At 48.6% G+C, this 23,589-nt stretch overlaps 8 protein-coding genes across 8 annotated transcripts; 2 read left to right on the top strand and 6 right to left on the bottom strand.

Annotated features, from left to right (window-relative positions):
• Positions 1–9,003: 9,003 nt before the first annotated feature.
• Positions 9,004–10,339, bottom strand: GUITHDRAFT_153683 (hypothetical protein). Its single transcript, XM_005828829.1, has 4 exons — positions 9,829–10,339; positions 9,705–9,779; positions 9,504–9,586; positions 9,004–9,452 (listed from the first exon to the last, which is right to left on the bottom strand). Exon 1 carries the CDS (start codon positions 10,333–10,335, stop codon positions 9,892–9,894), a length of 444 nt encoding a protein of 147 aa, XP_005828886.1. The 5' UTR covers positions 10,336–10,339; the 3' UTR covers positions 9,004–9,452; positions 9,504–9,586; positions 9,705–9,779; positions 9,829–9,891.
• Positions 10,340–10,378: 39 nt separating this feature from the next.
• GUITHDRAFT_95862 (hypothetical protein) lies at positions 10,379–12,182 on the top strand. Its single transcript, XM_005828828.1, has 7 exons — positions 10,379–10,578; positions 10,638–11,149; positions 11,196–11,636; positions 11,681–11,749; positions 11,814–11,876; positions 11,923–12,012; positions 12,061–12,182. Exons 1-7 carry the CDS (start codon positions 10,392–10,394, stop codon positions 12,100–12,102), a joined length of 1,404 nt encoding a protein of 467 aa, XP_005828885.1. The 5' UTR covers positions 10,379–10,391; the 3' UTR covers positions 12,103–12,182.
• A 347-nt stretch (positions 12,183–12,529) lies between these two features.
• Positions 12,530–13,505, top strand: GUITHDRAFT_153681 (hypothetical protein; the record flags this gene model as incomplete). The annotated part of the gene is made up of 1 exon (XM_005828827.1): positions 12,530–13,505. A coding segment is annotated over one exon (294 nt), but the record flags the coding sequence as incomplete, so codon positions are not given.
• A 935-nt stretch (positions 13,506–14,440) lies between these two features.
• Positions 14,441–15,071, bottom strand: GUITHDRAFT_153680 (hypothetical protein). Its single transcript, XM_005828826.1, has one exon. It carries the CDS (start codon positions 14,832–14,834, stop codon positions 14,505–14,507), a length of 330 nt encoding a protein of 109 aa, XP_005828883.1. The 5' UTR covers positions 14,835–15,071; the 3' UTR covers positions 14,441–14,504.
• An 88-nt stretch (positions 15,072–15,159) lies between these two features.
• GUITHDRAFT_141646 (hypothetical protein) lies at positions 15,160–16,504 on the bottom strand (the record flags this gene model as incomplete). The annotated part of the gene is made up of 5 exons (XM_005828825.1): positions 15,160–15,180; positions 15,224–15,625; positions 15,678–15,842; positions 15,915–15,977; positions 16,022–16,504. 5 exons carry the CDS (start codon positions 16,502–16,504, stop codon positions 15,160–15,162), a joined length of 1,134 nt encoding a protein of 377 aa, XP_005828882.1.
• Positions 16,505–19,249: 2,745 nt separating this feature from the next.
• GUITHDRAFT_74330 (hypothetical protein) lies at positions 19,250–20,008 on the bottom strand (the record flags this gene model as incomplete). The annotated part of the gene is made up of 1 exon (XM_005828824.1): positions 19,250–20,008. A coding segment is annotated over one exon (759 nt), but the record flags the coding sequence as incomplete, so codon positions are not given.
• A 573-nt stretch (positions 20,009–20,581) lies between these two features.
• Positions 20,582–20,818, bottom strand: GUITHDRAFT_47343 (hypothetical protein; the record flags this gene model as incomplete). The annotated part of the gene is made up of 1 exon (XM_005828823.1): positions 20,582–20,818. A coding segment is annotated over one exon (237 nt), but the record flags the coding sequence as incomplete, so codon positions are not given.
• A 792-nt stretch (positions 20,819–21,610) lies between these two features.
• On the bottom strand, positions 21,611–21,856 carry GUITHDRAFT_43376 (hypothetical protein; the record flags this gene model as incomplete). Its single annotated transcript, XM_005828822.1, has 1 exon — positions 21,611–21,856. A coding segment is annotated over one exon (246 nt), but the record flags the coding sequence as incomplete, so codon positions are not given.
• Positions 21,857–23,589: the final 1,733 nt, after the last annotated feature.

Here is a 23,589-nt window from a genome sequence, read left to right as displayed (position 1 = left end):
ACCAAGGACGTCACATTGTCTGACATCGTCGTTACCGCATCGCTGCGATCGAATGTGACTGGACTCCAACTCCCTTCCGGGCTCATAGGAAGCACCCGAATCCTCTCCGAGTGCTTCTCTTCGAGGTTCACGAACTTACAGATCACAAGCGCAGGAAGCTTCAACATCGAGTTTTCCAGTCCATGGAATAGCTACCTGCTTTCTGTTCGCTCTGACGTGATCAACATCGTACATGGAAGGGCCTACAAGCTTGCAATCAATATTCAACCACAGGGTGTGCAAGTCAATAAGACGTTCTTTCAGTCCCCTGTGCTGTTTGTTCAAGATCTGTACGGAAATGTTGTAAATTCTGGTGAAGAGAGCGGTGTGCAGATAAATGTGTGGTTTCTTGCTTACAATCAAGCAAATGCTAGTAATCCGAAGCAAATCCAATTTTATCCTCCCAAAGCAAGTGCCATGTACAGCTTTGAAGGAATCTGTAAATTCTTTTCTCTCATGATAACAGATGTTGCAAAGGATGTCAAACTTCTGTTCAACGTGTCCGGTCGTACCGACATTCAGCCTGCAGTTTCAAATCCGTTCAATGTTTTTGACGATCCCCGTACGTTGGAGTATGATACAAATGTCGGAGGCACATATCACAGTCAAGAGGTATTTCAACGTCAACCAGTGCTAAGGCTTGTCAGCAAGAGCGGGATCCTTTGTGAAATTGGCAGCCAGATAGCTGTGTCTGCTCAACTGCAAGCTCTCGATAGTGCAGAGGTGGACGCGGTCCTCTCAGGAAGGACTACTGCGATAGGCAACCTAGGGATCTTTCGATTCACGGATCTTAGAATCGACAAGTCGGGCAGTTACCGCATCCTGATGTACGTCTCGGATGGTCTGCAAATTTCGAATTTTGTCTCCAACGCTATCTCTCCTGTAATCACCATTCTTCCCGGAGACTTATCACAGCTTCAGATCGTTAGACAGCCTGCCGGTGCCATCCCTGGCACGCCGCTTACTGAACAGCCTGTCGTTAGCTTGTTGGATGCTTCAGCCAAGAATGTCGTCCCGTTACAGACAGAGGTCTCAGCTTCAATATTACAGGACGGAAAGCTTCTTGTCTCCCGTTACTTCAAGACAACCTTCACCTCGCAGTCCTCACAAGGCATCGCAACCTTCACTGATGTCACTCTCTTTCAAGCTGGTGGCAACTTCACCCTACAGTTTCAGGCCCTTGGGATAACCTTCGTTCCATCCACAGTCCTTTCGGTCTTTCCCGGTTCACCTGCTGGTATAAAATTGCTCCAAGAGCCTGGAGGAGCTAGCACAATTCGCGTCTTGCAGCAGCAGCCATTGGTTGCAGTGATTGATCCTGGTCGTAATGTTGTGCCTGATGCTGTCCTGTTTGTCCGAACATTCTTCAACGTTACAGGAGAGCTCGACGTCACATCGTACAATGTTTCTTTAGAAGTGAGAGAGAGTGATGGTTCTATGAAATGGCTGAATGCTTCGGAGCAACTGATCGAAGGATCTTCAGGGGTCGCCATGTACACCAATCTGAGGATCTTCGGAGGAGCTCGTACGGGCTTCGCGCTGCTCTTTCAATTCTGTTCGACCAAAGTTTCCTCCTCGTGCACATGGACTACAGTCTCCTCGACCTTCACTCTTTCATCTCCTCCTGTTTCCTTCAGAATCACACAAGATCTAGAGTTAAGATCGTTCGATCCGTATGCTTGGCAGCAGTCGAGCGGACTTGCAGTTCAACTCCAAGACAAAGACGGCATCCCTGTTGAGTGGGACCCAAGTACCTTCACCGCTGCCGTCAACTTCTCTCTCTCTCTCTGCTACGCTACCAGCGTCACGTTCAACGAATTCTTCTGCGAAGGAGAACCTGCTGACCTCTGCCAACCGAGGGTCAGCCCGTTGCATGTCGACATGACGGGCATTACGAGCTGTACAACCTCGATGGGTGTTTGCAACTTTGGTCGACTGTTCATAGGAGCCGCGGGCGTCTACAAGTTTCGACTGCGAGCTAGCGGGCTGCTGAGCTCAACCCTTGACAGCCAGAGCTTCCAAGTTTTGATGGGAAGACCTTCGACCCTTAACATCCTCCAACAACCCGCTGGGTTCGCCCCGGGATTCCCCGCTGCCGTGCAGCCGGTTGTGGCCATCAGCGATGACTTTGGGAACACTTTCCAGAGCGCGTGCGACCCAGCAGCTGCAGCACAAGTCGTGGCCTCTCTCGTGGGGTCAACAAACTTGACCATTAACCCCGCTCGCCCCTCGTTTCAGCCGCAGACTTTCTCCTTCTGCGTCGCATATTTCAAGGACCTCCAGATCGATGGGACAGGCCAGCGGCTCCAGCTGAGGTTCAGCTATGTTGGAGGATCCCTGTTGGGCATTCAACCGGCTGTCTCTGCGCTCTTTGACGTTACAGCTGGAGACTTGTATCGGATCATTGAGCTGGACCCGCCTGGTCGATGCCTTGTTAACGTCACGTGTGAGCGAAGGGCGTCAGTCGTGCTGCAGGATGCAGGAGGAAACCGTCTGCTAGATCGCACCTACATCGTGAGAGCGACATTGTACAGCAGCAGCGGCCAGTCCTCGGACTTTGTCACGGAGAGCAGCGCGTCGTCGGGCTTTGCCTATTTCTCAAACTTAAGGTTCTCACGCCAGGGTATCGGGTTCTTCCTCAACTTCACTGTCGGTGGCATATGGAACGTCTCGTCCTCCTTCGTGGTGTCAAATCTTGCCCAGCAGGTGTCTCTCGTCGTACAGCCTGACTTCGCGCTTCCTGGCAAGGTGCTGGGCCAGCAGCCGGTGCTGCAGGTGCAAGACGAGCAGGGGATACCAGTGACTTCCTCCTTGGGCTTGTCCTCTCTCCTTCAAAACTATCAGAATGAAACCGTCTTTATCTCAGCTCAGCTTCAACGAGGAGACGGGAGTCTGTTGCCCCTGCTCGGCTCCACTCGCATCCCTGTGGTTGGAGGGTTCGCCATGTTCACCGACCTCATGCTGAAGCAAGCAGCAACGTGTCTGGACCTCGTCTTCGTCCTCGTCACCTCGCGCGTCAGCTGGTCCATTTCTTCTCAGAAGCTACAAGTTCTCCCTGGGATAGTCGATCACATCGCCGTACTGAGAAGCCCTGGGCGCGAAGTAGCAGGAGTGACTTTCCTAGTCCAGCCGTCCGTCGCGATCCTTGACGCGGGGGATAATGTCCTTGTCAGCCGTAGCAACGTCCTCATCCTTGCTACCATCGGAGGTGGTCCCACGATCAACAACCAGTATCCCAGCAGGAGCTTCCTCCTCGGCTCCTTGCAGACCAACTCGGTCGCTGGTTTCGCCAACTTCACCAACCTGAGGATCGAGCTGGCGTTCAGCTGCTGGACCCTCCGCTTCGAGTATCAGACGGTCGGCGTCTCCTACTCGACTCCCTTCGCCGTCTCTCCCTCTGCTCCCGCCGCCGTCATCATCATCAAACAGCCGGGCGATGGAGTCGCCGGCCAGGTCCTTCCAGTCCAGCCCGCCGTCGCCTTGTTAGATCGCTTCAACAACATCCTCTGGAACGTGGAGAACACGACGGCGACAGTCACTCTGATCCAGAGCAACAACAACAATCTCTCTACCTGCTCCAACGTCAGCGTCCACCATAACTGCCTCAAAGGAACCACTACCATCTCACAGCAGGACCTCAAACTTGCCCAGTTCGCTTTCACAGACCTGCAGATTGACAAGGTCTCGCCTCAGACTTATCTTAGGTTTTCAGTCGGGGGCATCTTTTCTCCCCTGTCTTCTATGATCCGCATCATATCAGGAAGAGCTGCTGTCCTTTCCCTGCTGCAGGAGCCTGACGGACTTCGATGCCAAAAGTCCATCAAGAGGCAACCGATCCTGTCGGTACAGGATGAGGGTGGAAACATCATCCCTACAACCGTACAGTCTACGGTCTCGCTAGTGTCCTTCTCAGGGAGAGAAGCGAGCTCCACCTGCTACCTCACCGACTGCCCTTCCGTCCTCCTCGTCGGCACGCTCACTCTGACCTCGACCTCTGGTATTGTCACCTTCACGGATCTCGCGATTTCCTCCTACACCAGCACCACCGCACAGAATTTGCGGCTCAAGTTTGTTGCTCCTCCGTTCGCGTCGATCTTCTCTCGCTCCTTCGACGTCGGAGGGATCGCAGATCGCGTCGTCCTCTCCTCCTTCGCTCCTCGTGGAATCGCTGGAGCGAGCTTCGATCCTCAACCTCGAGCCACTCTCGTCGATCTCTCGGGCATGAAAGTCGAATGGTGGGATGGCACAGCCGAATCTCCTGCCATGGCCTCGATCACTGTCTTCCCTGCCGCAAACAATGCAGCCCTGCTGGGCAGGACGACCGTGGAGTATCGGTGGGGGGTTGCGGTTTGGACGGATCTTTCTTTCAACGTGGCAGATGCAACCGGATACACTCTCATCTTCTCTGTTCAGGGTCTCACCCTCAATCAGCAGAACTTCGTCGTTCTCCCTGGGCCCCCAACGGCCCTTTCAATCCTCAGTCAAAGTACGACTGAAACTGCGGGCGAACCTTTTGCGACTCCTCCTGTTGTATCGGTTAAAGATCAATTTGGAAACACTGCATTCAACCTCAACAATGGTTCCATCATGGTTGAGATAGCATCTGCTCTCCCGTCTCCTGCCTCTCTCTTTCCCGGGCCCAAAACGCTCGTGGGCAACACCTCCAGCATCGTCAAGAGCGGCATCGCCAACTTTGTCGACTCCTTCCTTGGATGTATGATAGCGGCGGATGTGACCCTCAAGTTTTCTGGTCCTTACTTCCAAGAATCAGAGAAGTATCCTGCTCCAACTTCCTTCTTCGGGTTTGTTCTATCTCGCCCGATTCAAGTCACATTCGGGAAAGTTTTCAATCTGCTGGTCAAACAATCTCCGGCTACGTTTGTGGTGGGCTCCAATTTCAGTCCTCAGCCAGTCTTGCATCTCTTGGATAAGGGTGGAAACACTATCGTGGGAGCTACGTTCTCAACAGAACTGTTCATCGTTGTCGGGTCAAACAAGTACCTGCTAGCCACACAAACCTCCCTCAACGGTGTCGTGACCTATCAGAACGTTAAATACTCGCAGGCTGTTTCTGGCGCCGTCCTCGAGTTCCGCTGCGAGCTCGCCTGCAACCCCAGCGTCTCTCAGTTGACGGCGCTATCGGCATCCTTCGACATCAGCGATGGAGTTCCAGCTTCAATGACCCTCAGACAAGACGTTCTCCCCTCCTCGTTCTCAGGGGCTCCTCTCCCCCTCCAGCCACTGTTCTCAGTCGTCGATGCCGGAGGACGGCTGGTTACCTCGGACTCCTCGACCACAGCTTACATCACCGTCCTCGTGTTCAAGGCGGTCGAAGGAGCATGGGTTTCAGCCTCCAATTTGATCTCAGGCAAGACGTCACAGCAGGCAGCTCGAGGAATAATCCGCTTCACGGACCTGGCGGTCAACGGCTGCAACGAGGCAGGTAACGCTCTCTGCTCGCAATACCAGTTGTTCGCCCTCAGATTCGGCACTGACCAGCTGAGCCCGTCATGCGCCAAGTATCCCTTCGCTCCCATCCCTCAGTATCCCTGCGCAGGAGGAGATACTTCCACCTTCTCCATTCAGATCGGCGTTCCCTCTAAGTTGACCATCATCCAGCAGCCCGCTGGAGCTGCTCCGGGCCAGCAGTTTTCGCAGCCACCCAGCATAATGATCACTGACCTGGGAGGAAACTTCGTTGCAATCAACTCCCTGCAGCTTGAAGCTGCTCGAGTGACAGCCAAGCTCTACAGCCAAACCGGAAGCAGGCTAGATGACTCGCTCATGTCAGGCGACCTCTTCGCATCCTTGTCGACCCAGCAAACGTTCCCCCAGCAGTTCTTCACTTTCAACAACCTCCGTGTGCGTCCTGTGGGAACATTCTTTCTTTCCTTCTCCTCTTCCATTGGCTTGCTCTCGGTCAACTCGACTCTCTTCACCCTCACCGTCGGCCCTGCATATGCTCTGACCATCACCAGACAGCCAGGGGACGGCACGGGGAACTCAGCACTGAGCATCCAGCCAGTCGTGAAGGTTGTGGATCAGGGAGGAAACTTTGTGGCGGATACGAGCCTAGGAATGACGGTCACAGCAGAGATCTTGACTCCCAGTTCTCTACTTGTTAAGCCAACGGTTGTGAAGGAGTCGATCGTTCCTGTGACCTCGGGCGTCTCTCAGTTCTCAACCCTCACTATCGACTTGTCCTTCTCATGTCTCTCTCTCCGCTTCAAGTCCTGCCTCAACCAGTTCACCTGCAACCTCCTCCCCGCAGACTCTGCCCCCATCTCCGTCCTTGTTGGCAGGCCCGCAAGACTCTTCGTTCGTAAAGGTCCAGCAACAGTCCAGCAGGCTGGCAGGAGTATCAGCCCGTCGGAGGTCACGATTCAAGATCAGGGAGGAAATCTGATCTTCGATACCATCCAGAAGGTCGTTGTCACCGTCGAGTGCCTGTCAGTATGTTCCTACCCAGGTCCCTACGTCGACAGGTCAGGTAACTTGCTGCCAGCAGGAGCGAGTTCCCCTCCTCCCCTCTACGGCACTCTGATCCAGTTGACAAGCCAGGGAGTCGCGGTCTTCACAGACCTCGCGGTTGACAGGGAGGGTGGCCCTTATGTCCTCAACTTCCTCGATTACGCGCAGCTACTAACCGGCGCAAAGACGACGAGCTTCTCAGTCCAGAGGGACATTCCCAGCAGACTTTACGTAGCTCGACAGCCAGCAGGGGCTGCTCCTGGGTTTGCTCTGACGGTACAGCCTCAAATCCTCGTTCTTGACGCCCACGGCAATCCCATCACTACTGTCAACAACGTGGAGGTCATTGCAGAGCTCTATCAGAACGGCAACCCTGCTGTCGCCTTGAACTGCGATCCTGTCGATCAACCGGCTTGTCTTCCAGACCTGGTGCCCGTGGGGTCGGCGCGTTCCAGCCGAATGACGTCAGGCATGGTGACTTACGGGGACCTGGGAGTCAGCCTTGCGGGGAAGAACTACACCTTCCACTTTTCGACTCGTTCGCAGTTCCTGCCCGGCTCTCCTTACCTCAACTCCTTGTTCGTAGACTCATGGCCGCCCTTCGATGTCGTGCAAGGCGTCGCCTACAAGGTCAGCGTGCGGTTGAGCCTAGGGCAGTGCATCGTCAACGTCACCTGCAAGCAGCAGCCTGTGGTTAGCATCGACGATAGAGGCGGCAACGTGATACGTGACAGCACGTCACGATGGGTGGCTGTGTCGATCCCTGAGAGCTTTTCTCACATTAGCTTCTCTAGCTCTAGGCTGGACAATCTCATCATAAGGACTCAAGACGGTCGAGCTACTTTCAGCGGCCTGCTGATCACACAAATGGCCTCCAACGTCATCCTTCATTTCTCGTCAGGCATTCTCCGCCAGGGCGTTCAACAACACTTGAACATCACAGGTTCTGCAACCAGCTTGCGACTTCTTCAGACACCGCAGTTGCTCATCGCGTCAGGAAAAGTCTTCAGTCAACCAGTTGTCATGCTTGCTGATGCTGACGGCCGACAGGTCGAGGCAGACAGCAAGACGCGAGTACAAGTGGGACTGATCTCGGAGACGAACAGCCCTGACGGTGCACAAGCTCAAGACCTGCTGGGCACTCGCAGTGTGCGCTGCTGCTTCGGCATCTGCAAGTTCACAGACCTTCGCTTGGGTAGAGCTGGAGGACCCTGGAAGCTGGCATTCTCGATTTCAAGCCCTCCGATTCAAGTCTTCTCCCCTTCTTTCATCAGCCAAGGCTGCTACGCTCCTGTCACCTGCTACGGGCATGGAGCCTGCAGCGGTGCCGGCACAGAGTGCTTGTGTGACAGAGGATACGCCGGTCGATTCTGTGATACAAGTTTGCGGGTTTTGCGTACAGCAGAGCTACAGTGGAGCAGCGAAATGAAGGATGCAGTAAAGAGTCTCTCACTCGTGGGAGGTGATGCTATCGAGATCCCGAAACAGAATTTGAACTTCTTCGGGGCGATCACCATGGACAGCATCGACATGCTTTCACTCCCGCCAGACTATCATCCTTCTACCTCGGACAACTTTGTCTTCGCTGTAAGTCTCTTTGCAGCCGGGTTGTTTCCTAAAAGTCCTCGCAGGGCAGCATCGTGGACTTCAGGCCGGAAGGACTACAATTCCCACAGCCAGCTGCCATCTCGCTGGGGTATACGATACAAGAGAGCTCATCCAAGAAACTCTTTATCTTCACCTTCGACAACATCACGCGACAGTGGAAGGTGAATGCTGATAAGAACTCTAAGGCCTCTAAACACTTGCTTTCAGCGTCTGCAGGAGTACGAAAGTGTCGTGGATACCGTGAACAAAGTTGTTCGGAGCAAAATCCTGCATTTCTCGTTTTATGCTGTGATGCTGCAAGAAGTGGCTGTGTTGCCTCCTTTCAACTCGACGGTTGGAAACCAAACGCTTCTTGTCAAACAAGAATCGAAGACCGACTTGACCGTTGTCTACGCGTGCGTGGGTGCAGCTCTGGGGGTGCTGATGGCGGTAGGAGCGATCTGCCAGGTATCACCCGAGAGGCTGACTTGCGAACTTTGAAGTTTTTGTTTCTTCAGGTGCGATCGTTCATCAACAGAAAGAGGTTGATGAAGATCGCGTCAGAGAAAGAAACCGCCATGACCAGCGGCACCATCGAGACAATCTTCAGCGAGAAGGAATCAGGTGAATGCTGTGTGGTGGTTTCCCCATGCGTGATTGATGAATGTGCGCAGAGGCTTATGCGAAATGGGCACAGTCTGTTGACGCAAGAAAGAGCAGAGCTGTACGTCGTTCCTATCGTCACAAATCGTTTTCAACTGAATCGAGTGAGATAGGCTGCCACAGTGAAAGAAGATGCACTTCTCGATGAAGCTTTGAATGCGGAATACCAGGATGAAGATGTGAATAAGCAAGCCTGGGTAGAAGAACATCAGAAAAGGTTTGCTAAACCCCTTCATCACAGCTCAATAGAACGTGTTCACTTTATCATTCAGAAGGAGGCTGAACAATCGAGATTTTCATGACGAGACTTGTAAGCGGAGGTGATCTTGTTGGTCCAGCATTGAGAACGTCTGGCAGTCCAAGAGAGGCGGGAAAGGAGAATGAAGAAAAAGCAGGCCAAGCAGGTGATGAGGGTCGAACCACCCATCGTCGGTACCTCTGAGTTCAAACAGGCGGCGATGGCAAGAATGCAGGCGCTACACGAGTCTCCTCTGGAATACCTCAAGGAGAAGAAGATGGAGATGTCACAGATCTCAACATCTGTCAAGGATGTTGGCTGGTCTGAAGGCATGATGCGATGAAAAGATCATCTCCCTTCTCCAAGTTTCTCCTTCAGCCAACGTGCTGCAGCAGCCGCTACAGTACGTGCTTCACGTGACAGCAACGGCCCAAGGTGAGTCAACTCGGGGTACCTGGAAGTAGCAGAGTCAACAGAATAAGCTTGCGAGAAGGGGACAACTTACGACAAGATCTCTGCATCGAGGTGCTCCGCGACGATCTGTTGGTGCAAGGCAGGGATCTCTTCGTCTTTACCAGGAACAACGAACTAGTTGAAATGTCAAAATGTAAGTTACAAGTGAAACCAGTGAAAGTGAATACAAGTGAAACCAGTGAAAGTGAATACAAGTGAAACCAGTGAAAGTGAATACAAGGGAAATGCAAACCAGAATTGGGCAAGAAGGCTTCTTGTGGAGACGAACTCCTTCTCGAATCTCATTCAGCACACGTCCAGACTCATCCTGTCCCAAATGACATTTAAAAGGAAACACTAAGCGTCCCCATACTGACCCGCCATGAACGCCAAGCCAAGTTTACCAACTCATCGTCTTCAAGACCGTCAACAGTCAAGCATCATGACTTTTCTCCGGACTCTTTCACACCTGAGTTTGGCATGCACACCCGTGTCGCCTCCAAGTCACCTTCTGCCCAGCGTATGACGGCAGGAAACGGTTCGTGACCGAGTTCGTGGACCTTCACTGGAGAGTCTGGTAGAGCAGGCAGCGCACTTGCAACAAGGATCAGAGCTCGTGCTGTGCATTTCTGCGCCACAAGAAGGGATAGGAGGCCGCCCAGACTTGCGCCAATCAGCACTGTGTCGTGATCCCCGGCAGCGTATCTGGTAACTTGCTCACAGTAGTCATCGAGCCCAGTCGCCGCAAGATTGTCCTTGTTGGGTTCTAGTGAGACAGCTACAATCTCGACGTTGTCAAGCTCCCTCAGCTCCTTCTCCCATTCCTGCCACTCCCAAGCTCCTCCTCCGGCGCCATGCACCAACACTACCTTTGTCCTCGCCATTTTGCATGGGAGGTTGAGTAAAGATTTCACTCCAACGAGATATGCCCTGCAACAACATGGCGCCTTGGATGGCTGTTGTTGCAATGGTGGCGATAGGAATGCAGGTAGCGCTGGCAGTGCCGACGCACAGCAGAAGAAGAGCAGGAGGAGGGCTGGCTGAGCCGCTGGCTCCTGGAGCTACTGATGAGATCACTGATCTTCCTGGACTGCCAAAGGAAGTGAGCAAGTTCAAGCAATACGCAGGTAACGATTTGGGTTGAAGCAGTTTGCGATGTTGCGATGCAACTGAGCATGCTCTATAGGCTACATCCCTGTTGGTGGTGGAAAATCGCTCTTCTATTGGTTTGTCGAAGCTCAGAAGAATCCCGCATCTTCTCCCCTTGTCTTGTGGACCAACGGGGGTCCAGGGTGCAGCGGTCTCACAGGGTTTCTTAGCGAGCAGGGTCCTTTCCGAGCAGAGAAAGGAGGGCAATTGTCTCTCAACAAGTACTCATGGAATCGTGTGGCTAACATGATCTTCATCGAACAGCCAGCTGGTGTTGGCTTCTCCCAAGGCCCTTCAAACATGACCTATGGCGACGCGGAAGCAGCCAAGGACAACAGAGCCTTCGTGCTTGGCTTTCTCAGTCGATATCCGATGTATAAGGACAATGATCTTTACTTGACCAGTGAGAGCTATGGCGGTCATTATATACCAACTCTGGCCATGCTTTTGTTGGACCTTCCCAACTTCAAGGGCTTTGCTGTTGGAAATCCTCTCACATGGATGCCGTATCGCGACTACGGTCAGTACGCTGCTTATGCTTCCCGACAGGTCCTGCTATAACTTATCTAGTCAAAGCACTAATGCTTGTTATTAGCTGATACCTAAACCCCTTTGGGATCGTTTTGTTGCCTTGGGGTGTTTCTTATTCCCAAGTGCTAATCAAACAGACTGCGACAGCATGACAGCCAGCATGGATGCGATGACTGCCAATATGGATCCCTATGCTCTTGACTTCCCGATCTGTCAAACCCCTTCACTGGCTTCAGGAAGAACGGAGAGATATCTTCTGCTCAAGAAGATAGCTTCAGCCGACAAGAAACAACGGAAAACATTGAGTGGATATTTCCCCAAATACAAACCGTGCGTAGATGATTACATGACGCAGTACCTCAATCGAAAGGATGTTCAGAAGGCCATTCATGTGTCGAATCCTGGAAGCGTGACTTGGAGCGTTTGTAGTGACGTTGTAAACGAAGCGTACAATCCCAAAGACGTTGCTGCACCGATGATGGGTGTATACAACGAACTGATTAAGGTCAAACTCTTCACTGTCAACGACGTATCTGAAAATATCTGTAGCATGGTGGTTTGAAAATGATGATATATTCGGGAGATGATGACTCGATATGTTCGACTGCCGGGGCGCAGGTGAAAGGGACATATGTTCGCAGGTTGACATGAAACTTTTCAAATTGACAACGTGGCTGATTAGATGTGGATCTGGGGCCTTGGGAAGCCCATCGAAGAATGGCAACAATGGAGCTCTAAGGGCCAGGTGACAGTTCAAAGTGCCTCTCTTTGCTTGATTGCATTTTCCGTAGGTCGCTGGTTTCACTGTCAAATTTCCCGGCCTTCGATTCACTACCGTGCATGGAGCTGGACACATGGTCCCAAGCACCCGCCCAATGCAGGTGATGGGGGCAACCTCTTGCCGTTACGTGAAGATGACAAATCAGCAGGCATATGACATGTTTGTCAAGTTTCTTGAGGACAGCTGGTAAATCGCAAAGGCAAATATGTTCAATCTGCAATATTTAGAGAATGAGGTGGAGTCTACGCACCAATACATTATCTTTTACTGAATTTGAACATGAATTTCACTGTGGTTCCTTCCCCTTCTGAGGTCTCGTTTTTTAATGAATTTTTCGGTTCGGGAGTTGAGTTGTCAGCAGACGAACTTTGTGAGATTTGATTGGCCTCCTCGCACTCCTCTTGATTCGGATTGATCAGAGCTTCTAGATCCCTCTGATGTTCCTGAGAGTTGTCAGTCCTAATTGTCCCACGATCCTGAATAGAGTACCCTTGTAATGATGTTGTCCTGCAAGCGCGGATTCTGCACAAAGCTCTTTGTCCGTGCTCTGAGCGACGAACGAATCGATTGCGAGAGTGAGTTGATTGACCGATTCTGCGAACACTGACTCAGTGAAAGTGAAGATGATCGAGGCATTCGCTTCCTCTGTTCCCGATGGATGACAAGTCGAAAACTCCATGGGCTCCTTCTCTTCTTTGGATATCTGTACCATCGCTCATCTCAAGGGGACTAAGCTTAGGACTTCGCTCACTGTCGGACGAGGGGCTGAGGTTGTTGAATCATGTCTCTTTGGTGCTTGTAATCCACTGTACTGTTGCAAAGTGGGAAACGACCTACGAAGCCGTCCAACATTTTCCGCCTGTTCTTGCCTTTTCCGAAATTGGTCCCTACTGATGACAGGCTTTTTGGTAGTTAGTCAGGGAAAATTTTACATAGTACAAGTGAACCGCAATGGATGCTAATCGATCTTCCATGTCTTTGTTCCTAGACTTTATGTCGTTCTGAAGTTGATTCCTTCTGTGTCTGCTAGAATACTCTAAGTTCAGTCCGTTCCCGTCCTGGTGGCAGTCTACTGACGAACGAGCGTTTCGAATTTTGTGAAGCATAAACTCATTGCCTCGCATGATTTCGAATTGTCTCTCGCAATTCCGGTGCACTTTCACGTATCGCCATCCTGACTACACTTTTGACTCATCATGCAAATACATTCATGAGGATTACCCAACGGTGTTCTGGATGATGCTCTGCACTCTATGATCGCTTTTGCTGCGGCGAGTCTCCGCTCTTCCTCGATGAGTCTTCTTGCAAGCATTCTCTCCTCTACGATGTTCGATATTCTAGGCTACATAGCTCTCAGAAACAGAGCAAGCTCAATCGGACAATGACCTGTGATGGAACACTTGTTGATGCTGGAAGGTGAAAATGTGACGAGCCAAACTTCATTGTCGCCCGCCTCCGTGACTTCGTTCCGATAACCTCCTGCTTTCTCGTGAGTTTCTCGGTCTCTTCTTCACTGAAATCATCGCTGTAAACTTCTTCTGTCATCCGTTCCACGTCATCTTGCATCTCTTCGCCATGGGCAGTTGATCGGACAAGTCACCGGGGCCCCGGCCCGGCAAAGGATCATCAAACTTAGTATCAGTATGGTTCTCAGTGAGCCGCGGACAGTAGCCTGTAGTGTCAGGCCCAGTCTCCTCTACAGTTTGCTTACTCAAAGTTAAGTTAAAAATCAGTACGAGGCTACTAGAGAAAAGATCGGCCCGGGTGACTCTGTCGCACACTGGCATGCCAAACGTTGAACGGCGAGAAGAGAAAAGACAGCGAGAACCAAACCCCATCCTGCCAACCGCTGTTCCCAAAACTAGTACCGGAACTTAAAAGTTTGAGTAAAGACCGGTACGCACCCGAATCTTGACTTCACGGTTTTGCCAAGTTGAGCGGCCAATTTCTCAGCAGCCTGTTTGTCAGAGTCTGTCGCGGCGGCCCGGCGGGCGCCGGGCGGCCGGCGCCGCCGTGGCAAAGTAGTTAAGTAAACAATCAGGTATTGCTCGTACTGATTTTTAACTTAACTTTGAGTAATCATGGATCGTCCGCATTTAGGAGAGGAAAAATGTTTGCCATGCTCAGGGTAGGTGAAGCGCGGCCCTGTTTGCAGGAGCTATGCGCAGTCATGGTGCTGAAATGGACGTGATGACATTGATTTTTATTTAGGCAACTCAGAAGCTTCTCCACACTGTGTGGGACATGGAAGATGCTGCGAATCAGGAGAGTAAGAGCAATTTGTATAGTCCCAATGAATGGCATTGTGAGGCTCTTTTGATTGAGAAACTTTCCATATGAATTGAAACAATTCACAGGTTATTCGTATAATCGTAATGATTCCTGGACTAAGATACATGATTGGGGCTGCTATAACTGGAATATGATTTCTAATTGGCGCGTGTATTTATCCCTAAACCTTCTGTAAATTCCTTTGAGTTTATTTGATTCAGGCGTCAGGACCCAACAAACACGGACGACAAGTTTTTCTAAATATCATTTATTTTGAATTTTCTTAAATTCTATGTAAAATATGAGGTAATGCAATTACTATTATTGTCTGATACTCCTCAACCATGCTAGGGCGATCGCTCGAGCTTTGCTAGATAGCTGAGGTGGAGGATTTATCATAGAAGCTTCGCTTGAGTCTGAAGAGCTGTCATCATCACTGATACCTCCCCCTTGGCCACCTTGAATACGTCCAGAATTTCGAACTTCCCTCAACCATTGCTTTGCGATGGCTCGAGCCTTCGGTCCGACGTTGATGCCGGCGATATTCAAGCCCTCTGACTCACTTGAATCGTCATCACTGACATCTGCTAGAGCTGTATTCCTCCTGTTCCCATCGTGGCGTACCATGCTCAGCCATGACCTTGCGATCATTCTTGTTTGTGCAGATATGGCAATCACTGGCCTATCGTCTTGGTTACTGTCCGATTCATCATCGGACGAGATGTCTTGTCTTGCAGGACCAATTTCTTGTCGTCCTTGATCAGCCGCTCGTATGTTTGCACGTACTTTCGACAGCCACAGCTTTGCAATCTCTGATGAGACAGGCGATAGTTTTGGAACCCTAATTGCGTCTTCATCATCGCTTGTCGTTTCGTCGTCCGAAGAAATATTAATTCCTGACTGGGATTTATCAGGAAGTCCAAGTCTTCTCCGAGTTTTAGACAGCCATCTCCGAGCCACCAACTATCAATAAATGTCAGCCTTTCGTCAGTTCATGCTGCATAAGCACGAGAGAAAACACCGAAAGAGATTTTACATACCTTAGCTGCGGCATCGAGCTCAATCTTGTCTTCGAGATCAGAATCGGACTCTGTTCCCTCATCGTCGCTGATATCTTGTCGGACCCCAAAGGTGTCTTCAGGCTGAGCCTCTCCCTTCATGAGAGCTTCCAACTGGGCACGCGGTGACATGGTCTGGCGGAGTTGCTGTATAATCCAAGGCTTGTTAGCCTCAAAGAAGCGGTGACGGAAAGAGTCGCTTGTGATGTCTATGCCTCCCATTCCTCCTCCACCAGTTCCAAATGGCTGGCCGCCCCAGTCTGGAAGGTTCAGTTCATTCTTTTCTCCATCAAGAAGGATTCCTGCTTCGTCTACATCTGCTTTGACAGGTTTATGACGCCAAAGAATCCTGTGACCGAGGTATATACTCAGCCAGTGTAGCCACTGCATGGAAAACAATCAGAAGATCAATGATCGAAACAGAAGAATTTATCACCTTGCAGAGAGCGAACATAATTACTATGACAAATGGAAGCATCTTATCTTGGAATGGATTGTAGGGACTCGCTGAAGTAATGCGATCCGTCTGTCGAATCAAAGCTTCAAGAGACATGATCAGCAATCCAATGCCTATCGTAGCCAGAGATAAAACGAAATAGTACTGCGAGGAAAAACACAACAGATCAAGGGATCTAATCCCTTCATTGATGCTCTCATCTTCATTTGGATCCACCGCTTTCCAACGGAACATTCGTTTTGAATATCTGTGTTTACAATATTTCATGTAATCATATACCTGCAATGTTTCAGTCTTCTGTCACACACAAAAAACAAAGCCACCTTCCATCCATGATGAAGCTCTGTGACGTTATGTAAGAAGAGGTCCTTCACCAACAGAAACGGTATCATCACAAATCCGAACACCCAGAAGTACACAAATTGTGTTCTCTTGATTCCGTATGCTGCACCCATTCCGATGTTAGGTTCCGTCCACTGCACGAACAGAATTGTAAGGGGAGCAAATAGTGTTCCGATGGATTCTGCCGAATAGGATGCATACGAACTGATAATATCTTCTACTGGGGACTTGGTTTCCTCATCTTCTTCATCTTCCCATAAGGCCATATCTAAATCGTCATCCGCACCCTCTTCATCTCGCAAAATTTCCTGCTGCGCACGATATCTTTTGTAGACCCGCAATGCCCATTCATACTTCTCCAAAGCAGCATCTATTCCTGGATCAATGTAAATCCTCAAAGCTATATTCAAAAGGGTTTCCAAAATAAAGCTCTGCATGAAATCTAGAAAAGTTGCCGCACCCATCGTGGCTATTGATACAACCAGATCGATTGCTATAGAATGGGGCATCACCAGCAGAGATTCTCCTAAAATCTCCTCCAAGAATCCCTCATAGAATAAAAGAAATATCTTAAGCAGAAATTTTGATATCCAAAAGTTTGTTGCAAACATAGTTGTCAACGAGTATTCGAAAAGTATACAGCCCACCATTGCAGTAATGAAGAAACACAAAATTATGTGAGTCATTCTCCAAAATTCTGGCAGCCACACTTTGGATTCTGAGCTCTCGGAAGTGGTCGCTTCTTCAACATCCACAGATTCTTTCTTGGGGACCATCAATCTAGAAGCTTGCCACATAGTATAGCTTGCCACAACAAACAATCCAACTGCAAACCTTCCCTGCTGCACGAGCAGCTGTTCTGCTTGACTGCTACTAGTGTAAGTGTCCCAAGGACCAAAATCTTTCGTCTGGGTTTGCAAAATTTGCAATGGACTGGTTTGATAAAATAGCAGTTGCAAAAAACCGATCATCGGCCATAGCGGGAACATGGTTAGAGCGAATCCCTGAATTGGGGGTAGTGCTGTGAGAGTTAGGTAAGACACGAATCGAAATTTGGGTGGTGATCCCAATCTCGTGAAAAGTCGATGGAACGACCAAAAGAAAGCAGCAAAGAACACCATTCCAATCCCAACAAATACGTAAAGGACGAGGTACACTGCGACATCGAATGCAAATTTGTTAAGGCAATCTTGATAGTCAAGTCCATGGAAGAGAACTTGAAGTGAGTAACTTCGATCTGCCGAATTTGAAGCATTGGTAACTTCCTGATAATTGTCCAGCATTACTTCGATAGCAATTATCTTCTTCTGAGTCTTGGTTCTCTGATAATATTGTACAGTCAGACCTACTGATCGAGGTACACCGACAGCAACCAAACTGGCAGCTGGCGTAGTTGCTGGAGTTCCAATGATAGCCTCTACCAGCTGATCAGTGTTTTTCATAGATTTGAACATTCCAAGATCTCTATATTCCTCAAAGTTGTACGCATCTCTCGTCAAATAGAAGAGCACACTACCTGGGTCTTGAGAATACCAACGCTTCGGGAGTGGAGCTTTGTCTATTTGTTCCTCATATTTGCATTGTACTGTCCATGAGCAAAAGTCCTGCGGAGGTGTTGCAGAGGTCAACTCGCTTGCCGAAGGACTTGTCCAAAATAAATATTGATTCACTTCCCTCGTGTATTCACTTGGTATCAGTTTACAAGATCCATCAATTCCCTGAATGCTTGGAGTTTCAAAAAGTCTGAAAATTGGTATATGAGAATCAAATCCTCGACAAGAGGAAAAGAAGGGAAGGTACGGTATCACTATCATTTCATTATCACCGCTGCCTACATCAGGATTTAAACCAGAGGATGGATTCATCACTTGATTGGACCAGTCTGATGGATAAGCGATGTCAAACTTGAGTCCAACACCTTTGACATTCGGAGGCACATAACTGAACGGTTGCCACAAAAGAGGAACAGAGCTATTCGTGGTTGCAAAATCTACCCATGGTTTGGTTTGGAAATGCCAGAGATTATTTTGTGTCGTATACTGTATTGCTTTGTAGGGAGCTTCAATATTCAAAGCAACATTAAGGTTCGTATTTGAAGAATCCAGGGCAGCAAGGAACAGCCTGCTGCAAGGTCTTGCTGGTGAATTTGCATTTTTGTAACCTAGAGAATCTCTCTGTACCGTGCATAATGATTCCTGAAAGCCTGCAGTAGATGTAGGCCTTGAAAGAGGAGCTGAGAAGTTTGTATAAACAGAAAAGTCTTCAAATGACGGATCGTAATCAGCGCGGGATGGGTAATACTTCTTAACAGTCATAGTGTTCTTGAATGCAGTAAAATTTTTGTTAGCTATGAACGCACCATGATAAATTTCGATTTCAACACGGAAATATATTTCTGTGTGTGACATGATTGTAAATTTGAGGATTCCGTGTTTATCAACAAGCGTGCTTTCAAACCATGTGCCGTCGAATTCAGCGCAAGTAGGCTCGTTATTGTAAATTGCAGGATTGTAAACCTCAGTCAGATAAGGACATCCTCCAGTGTTTCCAGGTGCTCCATTTGATCCATAGACCTTGTGTACTTTCATTCCTTGCGTTTTGTTGAAATAGTACAGTACTATTTCAAAGTGATCTCTGTATTTCATTTCTGCTGGAATATTGCGAAAATCCAGCGAAAACTCTGCTACAGCAAGAGCTTCGATGTATTCCCATTGGCTTGGAGAATTTCTTAGAGATGGATTCAATAAGTTGCCCGAGAAATCATAATTTGCTTCAATCTCTCCTTTGGTGATACACAAACTCTGTGCGGCAGGATCATTTGGAGAAGTCCTCCAACAAGTCCATTTCAACATACAATCAAACTCTGGCGCTTGAGAGGCGTTGCTGTAATACGGAGAAATCCGGCAGATACTTGTGTTTCCTGCACGGAAGCAGTCTGATTCACTCTGGGCTCCTGCATTTGAAGTAGTTCCAAGTGGACATTGAGTGGCTGCGGGTTCTTGCGAAGTACTTCCAGCAGGACAGTAGTATCCACTGGCGCATTTGAACAAGTTCTTTGTGTTGACAGAAGTTCCTTCTGGACATCCATATCCTGGATCACACAATTGAGAATATTGTGAGCCAGGAGTTGTTCCAAACCCGCAAATGTACCCAGCTGGACATTTAATCAGAAATTGATTAGCAGAATTCGTCCGAGGACCACAGACGAACCCCTCGGGACAGGGTGAACTCATACTCAGATTGGTCATACCAGCAACGCTGCAAACGACTCCTGGTGGACACGGCTCACAAAGAGACTCGTCCGTCAGACCGACCCGACTTGACCATGTTCCAGTAGGACAAAAAATACAACTTACTCCATCAATTGCAGAGCGATATGTGCCTGCTGGACATGGACTTGGAAACACAGTCCCATCAGCAGCGCAGGTGTATCCAGCTGGACATTCGAGACATCGGATTGTCGCCGATGTAGGCGCAAAAAATCCTGGAGTACATGGTACTTGAATGACCGAACCAGATCTTGCAACATAGTATCCAGGATTAGCTGGAGTTGGAGACGACACACCCGAACCGCAAAAGTAACCAGGAGGACATGGAGCCGTTCCTTGCGGTGAACCTGTCGCAGATTTGCAGTATGTGCCTTGAACACAGACCTGCGGCGTGCTGAGTTTGCCTGGGACAGTTTTATTTGTTGAAACGCCCATCAAACAGTATGTTCCAGGACTGCAAGGCATCGGTCTAGGAGTAAGTGCAGACGATGCATTGGAAGTAACGGTCCCCTCGACGCACCAGTATCCTGCTGGGCACAGTTTGGACCAAGTTGCCTTTCCAGCTTCATCACAGACGTATCCTGCAGGGCACATTCTTGGGACTAATAGACCAAATGTTGGGCACATTCTTCCGATAGGGCACGCGCTGCAAACAGACTGGGCATAATTCTCGTTGTATGAACCTGGTTGACAAGGCATAGGATCAACGTTGCCTACATTTGGGCAAAATGTGCCGGGAGGGCATGCTTTAATCATGCCTGGCGAATACTGAGGGCAATTGAATCCTGATGGACAAGGTCCTTGTCCATGTGGAGTTTCAGACCCGGGATTACAATAATACCCAGCAAAACAAGGTTGGGGAGTCGTAAAGTTGAGCAAGATTGAAATGCTGGTCGCGCAACCGGGAACGCAATAAAATCCTTCTGGACAAGCAAGGGGTCGTTTGCTGGAAGACAGATCGTTAAAGTTTGTAGTAGATGTTCCTGCAAGACAATAATAGCCGGGAGGGCATGGCTTCGTTGCTGATGCCAGACCTGTCTCATCGCACACATAGCCTGGTGGACAAATTTGTGGAAATGACATTCCAAAATCAGGACATATGAATCCCGTTGAACAAGGTTTACAGCTCGATTGTCCAACCAGATTTTGAAATGTTCCAGGCGCACATAGCGTAAAATTGAAAAGACCTTCTGCCGGACAGAAAGATCCGGCAGGACATGTAATAATCTCACTTTCAATGCAATAGCTTCCCACTGGACAACGGACGTAATGAAACAATAATCTAGCTGTGTTGTAGATATGACCATTGTTTGAAGCAGATAATTCTACAGCACCCGGCGCTTGTGCAGGTGAGATGCAAAATACGGTATCCGGAGCTAAGAAAACTGCTGTAATTGTGATTGAACCAAATCTGCATGACAAATCTGTAGAGTTGATAAAGTTAGATCCTGTCAAGAACACTGAGGTTCCCCCAAATTCAAGCCCATAAGAAGGAATGATACTAGTAATGGTAATCAAAGCATCATACAAAAAAGTTTTCCCTGAATTCGTGAAGTCTTCACCATTGTTAGAAATTTCGAAAGAAACAAGGCCTTGTGGGAAAGAAACAGTTTTGCATTTCATCAAAGAGGAAGATTGGTAGATTGCTGTTATTATTTGATTTCCAAATCGACAAGACAATAAAGGACTGTTCAGGATTCCGGTCGCTTGAACAGAAATTTCGTTTCCACTGATTCCTGTTGGGCTTGACGTCGGTACAACGCTCAAAATCTCTGGTTCACTGTAATACAGAAATTGTATGGAAGCTTGTAAGAAATTTAGCCCATCATTGCTAACTTGCACTGGAGTCAGCCCTTCTGATGCTGGAGGACTTGCACAGATTACGATAGAACCAGAAATCCATTTCGCAAAGGTCGATCTTTGACCGAACTTGCAGGAGTTCTCATCAGCCTCTCGAAAGCCGCTTCCTGAAATTGTAACTAATGTTTGACCACTGGAAGGTCCAAATGAAGGACGAATGCTTTCTGCACTCGCAATCGTGGCGAACTCATAGGAGACGCCTTCATTGGAGTATTCTTCACCATTTATTGATACTTGAAGACGTACGCTTTCCTCAAATGATGGCAAAGTGGTGCATACAATCTTCGTTGAAGAGTAAAATGTTTTTACGGGTGTAATTAATTTCCCAAATCTACATTTCATATCATTATTGTTCAGAAAATTTGAACCGAAGACAGTCACATCGGTGTTTCCCATCGGACTTCCTTGTTTGGGACTTATACGTGAAACAATTGCATTCCTGAGATATTCGAATTTGTTTCCATCGGTAGAGAAGTCCAGAAGATTATTTGACACTTCGATTGTAATTTCTCCAGACTCACTCCGAGGAGATATGCACCATAATTCTTCCCTTGAAACCCAAACAGCCTTGACGATCGCAGTATCAAACTTGCATGACAAGGATCCTGTTCTTAGAAAACCATGACCCTTGATTACAATTCTTGTCCCTCCAGCTATGGTACCGAATGATGGGAATAGGTATTGAACAAATACGTCCTGGTATAAAAATTGAATTTCACTGCGCGAAAAATCTTTCTGGTTTTGTGTGATCTCAACATCTACAGCTCCAGGATGTGCAGACATTGAAGTTTCGCATAAGATTATATCATGGTTCACAACAGTCCCAGTCATCAGGGAATTTCCAAATTTGCACCATACTGGTTCAGACAAGAAGTTTTCTCCCATAATTGTCAACTTGGTATGACCGGACAAGGGTCCTGTTGTTGGACTTATACTGAAGATAGACGTAGGATTGTGATACAAGAAAAGTGTTTGGCTGGTTGTCCAATAGCTTCCATCGTTCGAAACCTCTACAAATACGTATCCTTCTTGCTCTCGAGGTGACGCACATTCCACCAATGTCTGGAATTTCAATCGTCCGTCTACCACTATTGATCCAAATTTGCACAAAGTTCTGGAAGACTGGAAGTATCCAATGATGGTCACCAGCGTGCTGCCTGATATCGGACCAAAGGACGGCATAATGGATTGGATGTGAGTTGTTGGCACATTTACAAAATAAAGCGAAGCATCTCGACGTGGGTGCCCCTCGAAGAACAAAGTCAAGGAAACGTTGGAGGGAATAGTGGCAAATGTAATGCACTGTACATGAGATGTTGACAGGTACTTTCCCTCCGTAATTTGTGCACCAAATTGGCACTCTACATTCATAAACGGTGAGAAATTCAATCCAGTGATCGTAACCTCATTCGATTGAAACACTGATCCCGATGTGGGAAACATGCCAAGAACTACAGGGCTTTGCGTGTACGTAAATCTGAAGCTTTTCATCGGAACGTCCTGGTAGCTGACCGTGACGTCAAGCCATACTTGCTCGAGCTGAAATGGAGGAGTAGAGCACTGGATCAGCGACGAGGTTAAATAATCCGATTGAACTGCAATCTTATCAAACATGCAGGTGCAGCCTTGCAAAAAGTTCACACCGCTCAAAGTAATAAGCATCCCCCCTTGCAAGAAACTAAATGTAGGGTGCACCGTTGTGACGATCGGATTTCTCACGAACTCAAATGTGTCACCATAATAGATTTCATTCGAAGCACTCACCAGCAACACTGTGACAACCTGCTCTATAGACGAGGGAGTCAAACAGTAATATTCAAATGGTTTGTACATCTGCAAAGCTGTCAACTTGTTTCCAAAGTTGCAAAATGTATCGTTCCAATTGTCTAATCCAATGACTTGTAGAAGTACACGAGTTCCTCCATATACAGAACCTCTCGTGGGTGTCATTGATTGTATCTTCCGTATTTCTTCGAATTGCAAAACCAAACGGTTTGACCATAAGTTTCCTCCGTTGAAACCGACTTGTATTGTAGAATTCCCTCTTTCAAACATTGGAGTGGAACATAAGATTGATGACGTAGAAAGGAGCGTTACCATTGTACTAAGGTAAGACCCAAATTTACAACTGGATGGTTGAATGCCGATTTGCCAATTTCCTGTAAGGGTAATGATTGAATGAGATCTCGCAGGCACCTTTGATGGCGAAGATTCTGTCAGAACAATATCTGCCATGTAGTAGAATGATGAAGAGGTATATCTTTCCTCAGGATTATAACCATTCACGATCGAAACTTGTACATCACCTAGCACATTAGCTGGAGGAGTGTAACACAGGATTAACGATGGACTGAGAACTTGAAGATTGGTCGCTCGGACCCCTGCAAAAGATATATTCGAGATTGGCTCAGTATTCCAGA

The sequence above is a fragment of the Guillardia theta genome, assembly GCF_000315625.1.
Source record: "Guillardia theta CCMP2712 unplaced genomic scaffold GUITHscaffold_56, whole genome shotgun sequence".
Lineage (NCBI taxonomy): Eukaryota > Cryptophyceae > Pyrenomonadales > Geminigeraceae > Guillardia > Guillardia theta.
Note: the sequence above shows the minus strand (reverse complement) of the source record. Positions and strands in the feature narration are given on the sequence as shown.

Coding starts and splice junctions, on each gene's coding strand:
- GUITHDRAFT_153683 (XM_005828829.1), bottom strand. CDS start 10,335: ATGGCGAGGACAAAGGTAGTGTTGGTGCATGGCGCCGGAGGAGGAGCT.
- GUITHDRAFT_95862 (XM_005828828.1), top strand. CDS start 10,392: ATGGCGCCTTGGATGGCTGTTGTTGCAATGGTGGCGATAGGAATGCAG. Junction 10,579..10,637: donor CAAGTTCAAGCAATACGCAG/GTAACGATTTGG, acceptor CATGCTCTATAG/GCTACATCCCTGTTGGTGGT. Junction 11,150..11,195: donor CTGCTTATGCTTCCCGACAG/GTCCTGCTATAA, acceptor GCTTGTTATTAG/CTGATACCTAAACCCCTTTG.
- GUITHDRAFT_153680 (XM_005828826.1), bottom strand. CDS start 14,834: ATGATCGCAAGGTCATGGCTGAGCATGGTACGCCACGATGGGAACAGG.